The following is a 16,461-nucleotide window of genomic DNA, read 5'->3' as shown; positions in this document are numbered from 1 at the left end:
TAAAAATTTATCCATTATGTATACTGGTACATTTGTTTTGTTCTTGTGTATGTAGTAATTGAAATCAATGTCATTTTAGGTTCTTATTTTATAGAATCTACCCACTAGTTTTTCACTTTTCATTTTCACATCAAACAAGAGACTAAATTTAGTCTTGACCATGCTTTGACCTTTCTTTATTTTTGTTTTCAAGGAATGATTAAGTGATGTGCATACAAGGAATTGTAGAGAATCATGTCAATTTATTTTAGAACATCTTCTAGACTGTTATTATATTAGCTATATTTAGGGTGTTGGAAAAAAGCAGGGCTGATGAATCTTTTCTTGGTAACAGAGCACAGAAAAGAATACTAAAATCAATGATCATTAATCCTTTTCATTGCCTGGCATATACCAGAAACTCTTCACATTTGTAAATCTTCCCTCGATCAGTCTTACAATCTAAATATAAATACTCTGAAGAAGCAGGAGTTCCTTATTGACAAAAGTTGCTTAAGTTTTTGGAGACCAGGTCTTTCAAAAATCTGTTTGAAATCTGAATGCCAGGGACTTTTGCTCCCTTTATTAAGCTGACCTGTACTTATATATTTCTATGAACCAGAATTTGATCAAAACCTTCTCAAAAGAAAACTTGCTGTGATTTTCAACTCAACATTTAGATATATATTGATGTTTTAGCATTTTAAACAGTTGTTACATTTATTTAAATGTCAACTTGATATCTTTCTAATTACTATACCAAATGACAAATAGAATGAACTTCAGCTTTTCCATCATCAACTTCCCTTATTTATGTATTCAAACATCACCTACATGTGGTGGTTATATCTCAATCTGATCTTAACCAATGTGCAAGAGCAAGCTCTGAATATGATCAGTTTTTAAAAAGGGAGGCAAGCTACTAACAAACAGGTGAATGTTAAATGGATTTCAGCAAACCCCTCAAAAGTCAGCTTTTTTCTTTCTTTCTTTCTTTTTTATACAAATTCTTTAGTCGTTACAACAAATTGTTTGTAAACACAACCTATTGTTGGGTCAAATCTTAATTTTTGTAACATATTTCATACCATTTGTAAGATATTGCTGTTTTTGTCATTAATTTTGACTAAGAAGTACTCCCTCTACAAGATAGATACGTAAGGCTCACAATGGGTGTGTCCAGTTGACAGGGATGCTTACTCCTCCAAGGCACCTGATCCCACCACTGGTGGTTCCAGGGGTCCATGTTTTTGCCCTGTATGTGAATTTTTAACTGGATGTATGGGATTAACCACTGTTTTCTGCACTTTTTATATCATAAAAATTAATAGTGACTTTTATAAAATAAAGACACCAAGTTATATGAGCAGTTTTATTGCATTTGAATTGAACAATTCTGGAAATTCGTTGTTCTCCCTCGAAAGAGTTGTTCCTTCCAGAGAAAGGGATCACAGATTTCATTAGACCTCCACCAAATCTGGCTGTCTTTGTTGCTGTGATGAGGCCACTCGGTGTAGAGAGTTAAATCGGCTACCTGAGTAAAAAGAGTGGTAGACGTTTTAGTTTTACCCAAAGCAATGTGGCCATCTACCTATTATAAACTTTCCTCAACAAGGTTCTTGTTTTAAGAATGTGGAGGTCCAATTATTGTTTGGATATAATTTATAAATTTATAAAGCAGCATAGGATGTTTTAAAAGAATCTTTTTAATTCAGTCTCTCTCCAATATTATATACATGTATTATGGAATTCTTTTAATTCATTGGGCAGGGGGTTTCAGTGTTCATAAACAATCAAGAAAATATTGGTTGATGGGAGCTTAATTATGTATATCTACTAGTAATTTAAAGTACCAGCTATTTACAGGATTATTTTTATCCCACTTTATAAAGTCCCTTTCACATTTGCAGAAAATTTTGCCCTGTTCAAGTGCCCAGTCAGAATTTTGTTTAAGAAATTATGAATTTTTAATTTGCCCCATTTTGAATTCACCCACTTTTGTGTTTGCAAAAGGAGCCGAAATAAAAACAGAGGCAAAGGTTTCACTGTATACAGTATTTATAGATATATGTTGTCTGTAGTCAAACTAATCTTCTATATGAATGTTTCATTGAGTGTTCATACCTGATCCACTTTTGAGTCGGGGGTAGGAGAGGAAGGGGTTTCTAAGGTATGGAATGTCGGTGAACCAGGAGGTCCGCTTCTTTGTGTCATCTCTTCGTTTTCCAATTGGCTTCCATGATGAACCTAAAGTATTATAAAAGTTAAGGTTTATTATGAAAGTTTGATGAGTAAAAAAACCAGTTTTGAAGAAAAATGAGTATAAGCTTAAGTTTACGATGGTCATGCTGTTTGATTTAGATCGTAGTTGTTATATCTGTAAAGCAATAAAAATTTGCTGTTGTTTCTTTTATGGATCCATTTTTAGAAATCATCTGTTTTTAGCAATTGTATGCAGTGCATCCCCCACAAATTAAAAATTATGCAAAAGACATCATAGGTGAAATGTTTGTTTAATTGAAAAATGTTAATTTTAAGAGTAGAGGGATGAATTAGTTATTATCTGCACTTTATGCTATAATAATAAAAAAGATCAATCACATATAGTGACTTTTCCCCCATAAAATATTCAATTTGTTGATTTTATTTCAAGATGCACTATATTGTTGTATTTTTTTTCTTGAATAAATTACGTATTTTGCATTACATTTATTTCAAAAGTAATATTTTTTCATTAAATGTCGCAGATGTTTTCTATTTTTTATCCTGAATTTTATTGTCTTGCACAATCCTTTGATTCATTTTCATTTCCTCCAATCTCCAAAGTTACATACATGTAGACTGTTAAAGAATTTCTTTTCCAATATTCCCTTTTCATAGGGCATTCTGTTATTACTTGTTGCAATTTTTATATTAATTATTAAGTTTTTGTTCAAAAAGGAGGCATTGAAATATAAAAGAAATGTTCTTAATGTTAAGCATAGAAAAAAAATTAAAGGTTACTAAAGTTATTAAAATACTTTTAAAATACGTTTTTGTTTTTGAAGAGAAAGTTCAAACGATGCTGTTTTTTAAGACGGATGAGAATCTTTCATTTTAGATAAGCTGAACTTTTGATGCCCCTAACTTCATCATGTTCAAACTGTGTAGGAAACGAAAGTCATTCATGCCAGGAAGGTTAAATCTATAACACGAATCCGCTAATTGATTTCTTTGATTTTCTTTGTAATTAATGTTTCAAGTCCTAGCACTTTCTGCTTGTCAAAAGAGACAAACGACCCGATGAAGCTATGAATTGAAAATCATTTCATCCCTAGTACCTTTAGTATAACTAATGAGCAGAGAAACGTACGATATAATGATAATCATATTGAAATGGGGGGAAATTCTGGTAGGACTAATCACTTTTAGATTACTTTTGGTTGTAAAGAACTAGAAAGAGTCAGAGGCTATTATTTACACTCCTCTTTCTTATCCTGTAAATAGCTAAAATACGCGATTTTTTGCCCGTAGAGCAAAGTCAGCAACGTTTTTTTTAAAACATTCATATTTCATAAGGAAAAATCTGCAGAAATTTGATTGATGACTACCTATTAATTCTCCATTGATAATTCAAGCAACTCTGTGAAAATATTCTCCAATTTTCTCAAGAATTTTGAAAGTTTACATTTATCAAGAGGTGTCGTCTGCTTCAGGCCGTCATTAGGGTTGGCGCGTAATCGTCAAGTGAGCCCATTGAACGTTTCGTAATAGCTTACCGACCCTTGTCTATGACAGGAAGTTAAATTTCACTATGATTTATTTCGTATTTACTTTGCTCAACTATTACACTCCTAATATACGAAATAAAGGATAATACGAAATAATGTTCTTCCTAAGACCCCTATTCTTGAATATTCTAAGTTACCCCGAATCTAGGGGTATTGCAACATCCCATCTCTCTCTTAGAAGGATATCCCGAATGCTCTTGGTAAGATGGTCATTTTAGTGGGAAAACATTGAAGAAAATTATCTTTTCCTGTATGGATGTTATAAGTTGTTACACTCTTTGTTCATAACCATCCCTATGTCCTCGGAGTTGAGCTAAATATGCAGCTATTCGTGGTTATCCTCAAGCGAGCCATACATCTTGATCTAGTTAAGAAGCAAATAAGGACTTTGCCATTGCTTTAGAGATACAAGCAATGAGCGAATCTTAAATCACAAATTTGTTGGAAACTACTAGTATTAAATGTTTATTGTAACGGCCGAAACATATGAAATGTTACAGGTGTACATTTTCTGAAATTTAATTGCATGTAGATGCTACCCGCCCGTATATAACATAAAAAAATGTGAGCAACACAAAAATATAGGTTACCATAAAGGGAATTGGAACGCATCGCATTAACCGGAAAACGAGTACACGAGTAAGGCAAATGTCACAAGTTTTACTATAATTGCCTCGTAATCTTATTTGTCTAATTAAAAAATACGCTCCTTCTTATTCCATTAATTAAGCAGTTACCAAAGCTGATTAGTATAAAACTAGGTGAATTGCTCACCATACTCACCTGACGTAAACATGTAACTAGGAGTCTTGTGAACATTTCTCGTAATTTTTCGGGTAGGGGGCTGTGGAATCGGTCTGTAACTATGGTAACTGGTGCAGCCTGCGCCCCACCCCTGGCACGGTCCAAACACACCCTGTCTTTTGTCACAGAAAGTAACAGCAATCAAAAGGCCGAGTAAAACCAAGTGGAAAGTGGACATTATACAGGGGTGTTTCTGGAAAGAAATAAAACGTTTTAATTCATGTCCAAATTTTGTTTTCTTTCTTATTTTGTTTTCCTGGAAAGAAAAAAAATGTACAAGTATATAATTCTTGTGTTCTTTGAACGAATTCAAACACATTTCCCCATGTGAGATTATGCACGCATTTGCTGAACATGCCCTTGACCTACTTTTTAAAAGGATCTTTATTTGTAGAATTATTGGGACAAGACCTTTCTTTGGGTAACAATATTTTTTATCTCTTGACCTGACCTTGGGGGTTTGCTTCGATAAATTTACAACTTCGCCAAATGCCAGCATGCGAGGGCATCAATGCTTCACATACATATTTTGTTTCACTTATTAGGTAAAGTGCATTATTTAACCATTGAAGTAATAAGTCTGAACTGAAACATCTTCCCAATGATAATTTAATTTTACTTTTATTAAAAATACAAAGGTGTGCATTCATTAATTAAGATGAAATAATACCCGGTATCTACAAAATGACATACAATACTTTTGAGATGTGTAGTATACATGTATATACATCCCGATGATATATTTTTTTACTCCCATTTAGTAATCACCAACTGCTGATGAAGTACCTCATGTAGGTGTGTTTTCATATACATGTATTAGATGGACTTGGCCGCAGACTACGAATATGTAATATAAAAAGTACTTGTAATGATATAAGGTTTTAGAGTACAAATATAGCCAAACATCCTTGAGGCTGTTTTTTCTAACAATATTGAGACGTGGTGGGTTATAGATAAAGTGGTTTGTTGCACTTTTTGTAAATTTTTTTAATGGTGCCAACACCCTTTGCAAAAAAAATCAGTTTTTAAGGTGGCCTGACCTTCTATTAAGACGAGAACAACAAGGGTGCCAAAACCCTTCGCAAGAAACATCAGTTTTTCAGGCGGCATGACATATTACGTACTATTAAGATGAGAATTTGAAGCCTTAGCCATAGGTTGGACCCGACTGAAGTTGATTCCAACGATTAAGACATCACGATGTCTATATACACACGTATTTGGAGTTTAACACTGTCTAAGTTCTCCAGTAACTCTTCACCTTTTATTACCTCTGCGTGATAACGTTATTTTTTAAATTTTCGTGGTAGAATGTTTGTTAGAATGATTTCTATTTGAGCTTTTGAGCAGAAATTCTACTTTCACCATTTGTCACTATATAATTATTCTGTATGTATAAAATAAATTATGAAATTATGTTACGGTAACTGTATTACTAATTTTTGAATATCAGAAAAGAAAAATACGTTTTTTCTTCTTTAAATTTATAACAACTTTCTCCAGAAAAGATCGGTAGTGAAAGAGCAATTTGAATCAAAAACCAACATTTTCTTTTAAATTGCCGACAACTGAATAAAATTATTTTGATGCCACCTCAATATTGTCCACTTGTTCAAGCTTTGTTTAAATTAAATGAAATATGTTTAAATCTAAAATTTTGACATCTACTGAAAACTAATTTTGATCAACAAAACTTGAAATGGAATGGTTTACTTTACGTCTTGTGCTTTATATTTTCAATTATGGAGGATGGATGCAAAAACAAAATTGAGCTCTAGAAGATGGCATGCTTTAATTTTTGCGTTCCTTGAATATTCATAAATTTAAACATATAATGTTCACATGACGTACAGTAGAAAAATAGTAAAGGTAGGTGAAGGAATTTTTTCTTCGAGTAAATTCTGGGCACATTCTGATATATTTTCGAACGCCAACATATAAGAGTATCGTGCAGTAAAAAATATATTCTATTGACGCGAAAAGCTTATCAAGATTTCAAAACCACAACCTAATGACCCTGGCGATCGCTAATTTCTGGTTTAAGTGCCTTGTAACTTATTGATTACATTCAGAACGTTTCACAGCAATGTTGATTAAAATGTCATTGAATCCAGTTTTAACTTCAGTATCATGAATTTTTTTTATATAGTTTATATTATATACATGTAAAGGCCAATAAAGATTCCTAAAAACTATTTCTTTACTTGTTCTTTACTGAAATAATAATATATATGTTTTGCCACAGTGCAATCATTTTCCCCTCTTATACTAATCCAGCCAAAAAAAAAATGAAAAAGTAAAAGAAAATTATAGGCAAAACTTGAAAAACAAATGAAAAACAAATAAAATAGCAATTAAAAATGAATGCAAAAAGTTATCATAAATTATTTTATTGATTATAGAATTTAACTTTTTAATTACAAGTGATTGTAAAGTTCGGCTAAACCTTGATAGGAGTAAGAGTTACCTTTTAGAGGTAGATCCTGGATGTTGCTGTGATCCTACCTTAGTAAATGTATGCGAAGTGTAGCGAAAGCAAAGCCAATATTTATACAGCTTACAGAACTAGTACATAATGCGCGCCTATGACATGCTACAATCAATTTCATATCCAATCCTATTTCATTGCAACGTGATTGATTAGTTATTTGAAACTCGGTTTTTATAGCTAAGAAAAATATTTGGAACATTTTACCTTGATTCTGTTTCACAACTCATAAGAAACTTGTACATTATTTCATTTGTCGGATGTTTTCTTGTCCTTGAAAAAAAGAGGCGAAACATTGCTTAACACGAGTAATTTAAATTATCACGAATTTGCGTTAATTTTCCTCTTTTTATGATTTTTTGATTACAATTCGAAAGTTCAAAAAATGCTTTGTTTATAATTGTAGAAGCAAACCTTCTTTAAAACTTAAATTAATAAAGCAAGGATATTTCAATAAATATTCGCTAGAATCTCCTATGGCATTCATACACTGCGCAATGATTATTCAATGCATCATACATTCGTGATACAGTAAGTTCATAAAACGACAATTTCTTTATTTTGGTATCTTCCTATTCCTTGTTCTTATTACCCTTTGGCAAAGTCCTTGGCAATACTAGATTTTTATTGCGATTTATTTGTAAAGTAAAAGGTATAATAAAATAAATTATATATCCAAGTTTGCTGTAATATACTCAGTATTTTGGAGCCGAACATTTCCTCAGAGTAAAAAAAAACAGTCATTGAATCTTGCTTATTTCTGCATCGTCAATTTTAATTACCTTTCCATATATAGCTCTATGGCATAATTATGATTTGGTAATTCACCTCTTCCAGTAAATTTACAATGATGTAAATTTCATTTTGGTTATTAAAAAAATACCTATATCTTCCTTATCACCTTTTGTTAAGGGTCATGAGGGTTTTTCACCTATCTACGTATTTAAAAGAAGTCGCTGATATTTTCTAATTCAAGTACCCAGCATGAATAAATGAAAAAGATCAACAGGTTCTGAAACCGAGATATGCTAATCAGGAGATCACAAAAACCTTCGAAATTTTCCTTTAGTAAGTAAATAAGGATGTTGAAAAATTGCACGATTTGATTCTACATATCATCTTTAAAAACTCGACGGAATTCATCCCATTGTTCATAAATAAGGTACCTATAGTTGTTTGTTCGAGATAAAAAAAATCACTAGTATAATATCATATGTAAATATTCTTCGATAATAAAAATACACGATGTTCTTGGGGTTGCAAGCTATTTGTTTCATACATGAATATTTTCGCGGTCGTGAACAAAACAAAGTTTCACTGGAAGAGACACATTTATTTTATTGATAAAAAAGGAAAATTACCATCAGGCAAAATGAGTATAATGACTGGGAATTTTCTTTCAAGTATACCAAGATTTTTTTATTCACTCGAATGACGTACATATACTGTCTCAGTTTCGTCCGTCGCCGTGCGTCGTTTCGTACGCGTAAACGTGGTGGCGTCTCAATAAGGGTAAGAAATAAGTATATAATGACTGAGAATTTTCTTTGAAGTATTCCAAGATTTTTTTCACTCGAGAGACGTACATGTGCTGTATTACTCTGAGTTTCATCCGTCGTCATGCGTAAATGCGATGGCATCTAGCTCCACCAAGTTGAAAAAAAATTCTCAAAAGGGAAGTTATATAGCAAACAAACAAATCAAACCTTATCTTAAATACTCGTATCGTATTTTTACTTTATAGTGATTAATATATTTGTTCGATTAAGGAGGGAGCCAGCTCTTTACGAAAAAAAAAGATAATTAAGGGACAACGAAATTGTGTGGGGTAGTTAAAAAAAAGATCCAAATGAGTAAACGCAGGTGACCTATAGCTATCTGTTTTCGTCCGTAGTCGTACGTCGGTCGTAAACTTTTGAAATTTTTTAGTTTCTTCTCTGGAACCACTGAACCAATTTCAACCAAATTTGGTATACACCATCTATGGGTTAAGGGGAACAGAAATTGTGAATTTCATGGTCCCTTTCCCCCCTGGGTCCTAAGGGGTGGGGCCAAAACCACTAAAATTAATGCAATCTTTGAAAATCTTCTCCTCTGCTCCTGGGCAGAGTGTGACCAGTCGACAGAGAATGCTTACTCCTTCTAGGCACCTGATCCCACCTTTGAAATTTCCAGAGTCCGTATTTATGCACTGTTCACAGTTTACATTATTGATATATAAGATTTTTTGAGATCGATCCCTGTTTGTTATCTTCACCCTTTTCATTCAAAAATGAAAAAAATAATGAGATCAGTTCGAAACTGTTTTGTAAGAGAGAAAATGGTAGAAGACAGTGAATTAAAATGATCATTTTAGTTATTGGTATTTATAAATTCCCGAACTTATTGGACAGAATTACTGTACTTCTGTGGGATGAACAGGTGCTAAACAATCACAGAAAGGGTGTAAAGGGGAGTTCCATTGTATTATGATCTTGGTGCGTGTTGATAACGACTTCTGGAAATTTGCTGTAGTAAAATTGAGAACTGTATGCGCACGATTTATTGCTTAATAAACCCTGTGTCTAGGATGTAGCAAGGTCTGATATTGTACATACATGCAATGGTACTGAGCAAACAAAACGTGAAAACCTCTCTTAGACTAGTTGTGGGAGGGTGTTTATCGTCTATCAGTTTCATAACATTCTGATCATAAAATTTCTTCAAAGATTCATGACATTTTTGCCGACATTTCAGTACTAAGTTTACATACATTCAATGTTTTTAATGATATATTTTCACACTTTGTTTCGCAAGTGATTTGTAATATTAGATATTTATCCAATAATGAAGTCCGTTTCACATTTTGCAAGCCCTTCGTTATATATATTTGATCACTACCGACTTCAGCATCACAAGTGAAACTTGTATTTCTTATATTTATATTTTCTTTTTTTATTCGTGTGACAAGAAAAAAAAGGCAATATTTAGACTTTGTTATGGAAATGCAACATAACGTTTCTACGACGTCACTATCTGAACTTTCCAAATGGCTCGTGCAGTTAGCTTTCCATATGCAAGACAATCGGATCATGTGACCAACTGCATGTCATATCAACTTGAATTTCAATTTCATCATCATTATTATATAAGGAAAGACATCAGCAAATTTTATATGATATTTAATATGAACCCCCTCCTCCTGAGGAATTTGAAACTTTGTTAATAAAAAATCTTATTAAGGTCAAGATCTAGTAAATAACTTGAGACTAATTTTTTGGTGCTAGATCCATTATGACGTCATAATCAATTTCAACTTTCTTTTTCCCGTACTTTACGGCATTAGCAGAATTATGTAGAAGATAGGGTTTTTTCATGTCATTCAATTTGAAATCATATGAAAAGTAAACCGGATACCTATATTAAATTTGATATTGATTTACAGAAAAGGCCATGAACATACTAATTACCGTTTTCTGAAAGACTGTAGGCAATCTGGATGCATTTTCTTTGCCGAATACGAAAAAAAACTCCCATTTTCATGACTGGTTTTCTTAATTTTTCATTAAAAATGACACTTTAAAATATTTTTCATTTTTTTATTTGACCAAGCTAAAGTTGCAAAGCATCAATGAAGGAAAAATAGGCACTTTCATTTATACTTTGTCATTGTTTGGGATGGAAATGCAATACCGCAGGTTTAACAATAGCGACGTCTGTTTTCTCCCGCTGACTTTTGCAACTGTGATTATAGGCATAACATTATTATTAAGCAATAACGTACACATTTTACAAAAAGAATTTTTTTTCATCATTTATAACAGTTTTATTTGATTTATGGAGTTTGTTAATATTAGAATTCTCTTCCTTTGGTGCATAGCAATTTCATTGTGAAGAAATACCTTGATATGCTGATATAAAAATGCAAAAAAATATATGCAAAAAAATCAGGGAAATATGTTTAATTTTATGATTACCAACTTGTATTTTCTGGATAAAACTGCAAATTTTATTGATTTATTTCAATTTCATTATTATAATAATCATTATTATATAAGAAAGAAATTTATGACAGACATCATATTTCTCGCAAATTTTATATTAATTACAACATTTTCACACAAAGATATATTACCTGTTATGCATGTCGGAATTGTAAAAAATACGACCGGGGTGATACCTCCTTTATAATTTTTCATGCGAGGTGAATTACAATGAAACTTTTTTAAAAATAAAGTCATATAAATTAAATACTTATTTCGAAGTAAAAATGTCTGAAGATAATCTATTTTTAGCATTTCACACTGTTTTTGCACGTGCTCCTGTGTAAAAATAAGCATATAAAGGTAAAGCTAAAAATTAAAAGCAAGTATGTCAAAGTTTTGAAAATTTCACACAAAGACTTAAACTAAAATTGTCTTATTTATTATATATTTTTTTACTGTATACAATTCAATATATAATATTTCTGAAACTTGTTTTGGCCTTCACTCGTTATTTCATTCGAAAAGCAAAAGTGAATGTTTTTTTTATCTTTTCAGGAAAATACGTGGGTAACCGTCCAATCAAATTAAGGAAGAGTTCATGGAAAGACAGAAATATTGAAATTGTACGGAAGAAGGAGAAAGAAAAGAAACGCCTGGGTCTGCGGTAACAGTGGGTAGGCTGGAGGAATTAACGACGAAAGGCCGTGTCAAGCAAATTAGCTGTTTTGTTGCTTGTTTTATGACATAATTAAGGACGTTAAAGCAATTAAAGAACATGTTTCTAGTGTTTTGATGGAAATGGAAACTGTAAATGAAACAAACTTTATAAATATTTTGATTTGTTTTGTGTATATATTACTATACGGGACAATAAGTCGATCACTGAAAAAATTATAAATTGTGAAAATGACCGTTGAACGATTTTACGTGTTTGGTTGTTTTCTCTTTTTTATTTCATGATTTTATGAATGAAAAAGATTAAAGATTATGTTTATTGATTTGCTAGAAGCTCCAAGAGAGTGTTTTTTATAATGAATTCTATAAGCCTAGGGCTCTGTAGTTGTCAGTTGATGAATTGTAATACAGAAATAAATAGTGACTACTCGTAAAAGGTATTATACACTGTACAAAGCATTGATGAAATGTCAGCGTTTCAACTGAAACATTTTAGTAAGGTATTTTTGTATTAAGACCCAATTTAATTTGTTCATTTTTTTTTTATATTTCTCTTCCTGCCTTTTACCGTTTTTTTCTCGCCAATTTTTGGGTTGGAACCATTACAGTATTATGTGCATGTCCATCCATCGCACATCAAAAACAGGTCCATGTAACTTTAATTACGATGATATGGAAAAACGGTAAGATGTAGAATCATCAAATTTGCTCATTCAATGCATCTTACCAAATTATAAGGTAGTGGGTGTGTTGCATCCCGCATCAAGGTCATTATGACTTTCAATTAATGTCAAGTTTTGAAAAATTTCAGCTTAGTTTTAAAGGAAAATTATCCTTAAAAATGTAAAAAAAAAACAAAAAAAAAGTATAAGACGATATACATCTTATATTATTAGAATGAGTATATTGATGAGATTTATCCATATCTTTTGGGAATTGCCCTGAGAAATTGACTAGTCTCTTGATTGCAACTAATAGCATCTGTCAAAATAAGTTATAGATACTAATAGTTTTTTCATAGCCAGACTTTCATCTTCAAAACTTAAGAGTTATATTAGTTTGGTTTACAATTATTTTTTTTTTCTAATTTCATTTTTATTTATATCTCATCTACCAAATTGAAGTGTACCGTGTCTCAAACAATGAAAGACCGTTGCAATAAAGTTCAACATTTTCGTTAGAAGAAAAAAAAATAATGATAAGCATTTTGATATCAACGTTTTATAAGGCTTTGACATTGTTCATTATTCATGAAAAATACAATGAACAAAGCTACAGAATTGGCTTTTGTGTTACTCCAATACAACTATTAATTGAGAAATATATGATGCATTTCTTGTTCTTTTTATTGAACTCTTTGTACAAAGGCTAAAATGATTTTCTCTGAAGCTTACTAATTTATTTAATAATTAATGTTTGAGGGGTGTGTAATGTGTCATGACAGCGCATTTCCTTTACCTCACCTTAGCAGAATCCACAACAGCTTTCTGATTGAAATTTGTCCGTTGGTGAAAGATTCATCAGATTGCAACTTTTCAGGTGAAATCTGACATTATGGTTTTAAAAATTTATAAACAATCCACTAAGTTACTTTAAGTGAAATATGTGGAGATAACGAAGAGTATTCGAGTCAGAAATCCATGAAATATTACGAAATTGGAGCGGAGCAAACACGGACCTCCAAAACATCAGGGTTTGGATCAGGTGCCATGGAGGAGTGAGCGTCCTCTCCGATCGGTCACACCCGCCGTGTGCTCCTTGTCATGTTGGCGAAAAAAAGAAAAAAATTTGGACAACTCAGTGTGTAAATAATGTTCTAACAATCAGTATGGAAAAAGTCAGTCAGCATTTGACTTAAAGGGGCATGGACACAGTTTCAGCCAAAAAAATTTCATTCCATTTTTTATGTTTACAAATTCTTAACTAAGGTCTAATGTATTTCTAATGTTCATCAAAATTTCGAATTTCAGTTGTCTTGTCGTAAAAGGCGAAACAAGACAGACAGCAGGTGTGGCACGAGCTCCCAACCTTTGTTTTGCATGTGGTGACGAATCAAGGCCCAGTTACCATGTTTTTGTTTACATACCAGTAGGTTAAAGATGCTAATATATGTTCGTTCAAAGCAGATTAGTTAATTCTAATTACAATTAGACAGTTTCTAGTGATTTGCTGAATCTCGTTTTGTTATAAACATGATATTTCTATATGTAAACAAAAACAAGGCATGAGCCTTGTTTACATTATGAAGAATTCTAAGTTCTGCATCTCCTTAGTAAATTAACAAATGGTGTTCAAATTCTTGCTGATCATTAGAATTGCCTTAGTTAGGAATTGTAAACATTAAAATTGGTAAGAAAAATTTCAGTTGAAACTATGCCCATGCCCCTTTAATGATAAATTGTCCTGCAAGTTAAAAAAAATGTAGTTCTTCAATAAGTAAGAAGGAAGTTCAGTTTTAAAATACTCGACAACATCTCAAGTCAAAGGTACATATTCTTTAAAACATTGTTTAGTTGTCACAGTCGATGCTTTAAAGGGGGCTGTATTAACAAACGGTATGATGTTACATCTGTATCATTCTACCATAGGTATTTACAATTTGAATTTATTGAACTTTTTTTGATACTCTTTATATTTGCAATTTTCAAACCGAATTCATAAAGATGAGTATTTTTCTAAGAACTTTGCATATTTACCATACTCGTCTTGGTTTTGTTGAAATTTAGCGCTGAAAAATGACAATGCTGCATATAGAAAATATGCCAAAAGATAGGATAATAAAGTATTGTTAATCTTTTAAAATAGTAAAATGAACATTCGTTTACATTTAGGGTCTGAAGCTTTAAGATTTTGCGTGGGACATATCTCTCATGATGCTAGATTTCAGAAAGTAACTCTCTGAAACATACCAGCTTTTAACATGGAAAGTAGTCAAACAACTGAAAAATACTGTTAGCATCTTGCGCTTTAGAGTCATCTTAAAGGAAATAAGTTACATAAGCTGCTCTGTTTCTGTGTAGGCAAGGGAAAGGACAGCTTTCTAAAGAACAGATAAAAGACGGCAGCATGTGTCGAGAAACCACGAAAACCATTTGGGAACTGTCATAATCTATCAACCGAGAGCATATCTAAATCCTACCGATGATTATGTGTGAATTTATGTTTTAAGTTAATGAAATGTATTTAAAATTAAGTTATAATTCTTTTTTAAAATGTATCATGTTGCCTTGTTACACAATTTGGCATTGTAACAATATGACGTTGATTTGTGCGAAAAACTTTGTTAGTTTAAAAAGTGCGCTGAGCTGTTTATTTGTTTAAGAAGAATGTTAATTTAAAAATTTAATCATTTAGTTTAGGCATCAGTAATTTTGCTGATGAAAATAATTTTCAATACCTCATTGAATAATAAAGCATCTACAGCTCCCCGCACTTTTTAAACTTACATGCTTATTCGCATAAATTAAGGTCACACTGCGAATTTGTGTAACAAGGCAACAAAATATTATAAAAAATTAACTTAATTTTAATTTTATTTCACTTACTTACGACATGATTTATACAAATTAATTGGTAAGATTTTGATAAGCTCTTGGTTGATGCATTGTGATAGCTCTCAAGTGGTTTTTCATGGTTTCTCGTTAAATGCAGCCATCTTTGTATCTGTTTTGCTAGCAGTTCTTTGCCTTGCCTAGAAACAGAAATGGTACAGCTCGTGTAACATCTGTATTTTCTATGCATTAACATGACTCTAAAGCACAAGATGATAACAGTAGTTTTTATCTGTTCGATTGTTTTACATGTTAAAAAGCTAGCATTTTAAAGAATTACTTTCTGAAATCTAGCATCATGAAAGACACTCCACATCGCAAAGTTTGAAAGTTTAAGACCCTTAATGTAAAATAATTTTCTATGTAAACAATTTACTATTTTAAGGGATAAGCCATACGTTGATATCCCATCTTTTGGCTTAATTTCTTTAGACAACATTGTCATTTTTCTATGCCACATTTCAACAAAATCAAGACGAGTAAATTTGCAAAGTACTCAGAAGAAAACACTGATCTTTAAGAAGTCAGTTACTTGGAAAATTTCAGATAAATATATCAAAGGTCGATAAATTTAATTTGCAAATACATATGATAGAATCATACAGATGTAACATACGACTTATTCAATAAGTCCACTTTAAGATATCAACTTTGAAAACTTGAGCTGATTTTAAAGAATATAATGTACCTTTGCCATGAGATATGTAACACATATTAGGCTAATGTCTTGAAATTAAGTTCGATAATGCTTAGTTTTATTGCTAGAAGAATGTGAACTTAATTTGTGCTAAAAACCAGGCTTGCAATGACAAGTGTTTTCTTCTCATGATTTAAAAAAAAATAATTCTGCTCCATATCAATGCAAAAAATATGTCCGCTTATAGCGGCGCAGTTTGAACACTGTATTTCCTAAAGATTGTTGGAAGACCTGATTAATTTCAAAAATAAATATATATAGTCAGAAACTCTACAATTTTATTGAAATCAACATCGGAGCACTTGTGTACAATCAGCGTTTTTTTAACAAATAATTTTGTGAATGACCAGTGACAAGGTAAATTAATCTTATTGAAAAAGCAGATGTCTTTGCTGTCAAATAGGGGGAAAAAATTAACCCTGATCCATGATTCAAAAATTCATCCTTAGAAATGGAACCACTTAAACTTATTGATATACTTAAGATTACCATTTGCATACAAAATATAAAAAAGTCAGAACTCTTAAAACAG

The 16,461-nt window shown here is 31.7% G+C and overlaps 2 protein-coding genes across 3 annotated transcripts in view; one reads left to right on the top strand and one right to left on the bottom strand.

Moving 5' to 3' along the window:
- LOC134229003 (RNA-binding protein 42-like) overlaps window positions 1-12,958 on the top strand; it is a 38,191-nt gene extending 25,233 nt beyond the window's left edge. Inside the window, exon 9 of the mRNA XM_062710712.1 lies at window positions 11,562-12,958. Coding sequence (XP_062566696.1) covers window positions 11,562-11,674 — 113 coding nt within the window. The 3' untranslated portion in view covers window positions 11,675-12,958. The remainder of the gene's footprint in view (window positions 1-11,561) is intronic.
- On the bottom strand, window positions 1,198-7,288 carry LOC134228997 (uncharacterized). Of its 2 annotated transcripts, none has more exons than XM_062710705.1 (4): window positions 7,021-7,288; window positions 4,524-4,746; window positions 2,104-2,226; window positions 1,198-1,513 (listed from the first exon to the last, which is right to left on the bottom strand). In XM_062710705.1, exons 2-4 carry the CDS (start codon window positions 4,729-4,731, stop codon window positions 1,440-1,442), a joined length of 405 nt encoding a protein of 134 aa, XP_062566689.1. In that variant the 5' UTR covers window positions 4,732-4,746; window positions 7,021-7,288; the 3' UTR covers window positions 1,198-1,439. The 2 variants fall into 2 exon arrangements, with proteins under 2 accessions (XP_062566689.1, XP_062566690.1); XM_062710706.1 differs by having other exon boundaries at window positions 1,220-1,513; window positions 4,533-4,746; window positions 7,021-7,282.
- Window positions 12,959-16,461: the final 3,503 nt, after the last annotated feature.

This window comes from Saccostrea cucullata, unplaced genomic scaffold (assembly GCF_032062105.1).
Source record: "Saccostrea cucullata isolate Sc308-1 unplaced genomic scaffold, CSIRO_AGI_Scuc_v1 ctg253, whole genome shotgun sequence".
NCBI classification, from domain to species: Eukaryota; Metazoa; Mollusca; class Bivalvia; order Ostreida; family Ostreidae; genus Saccostrea; species Saccostrea cuccullata.
This window is presented reverse-complemented; position numbering and strand designations above follow the sequence as displayed.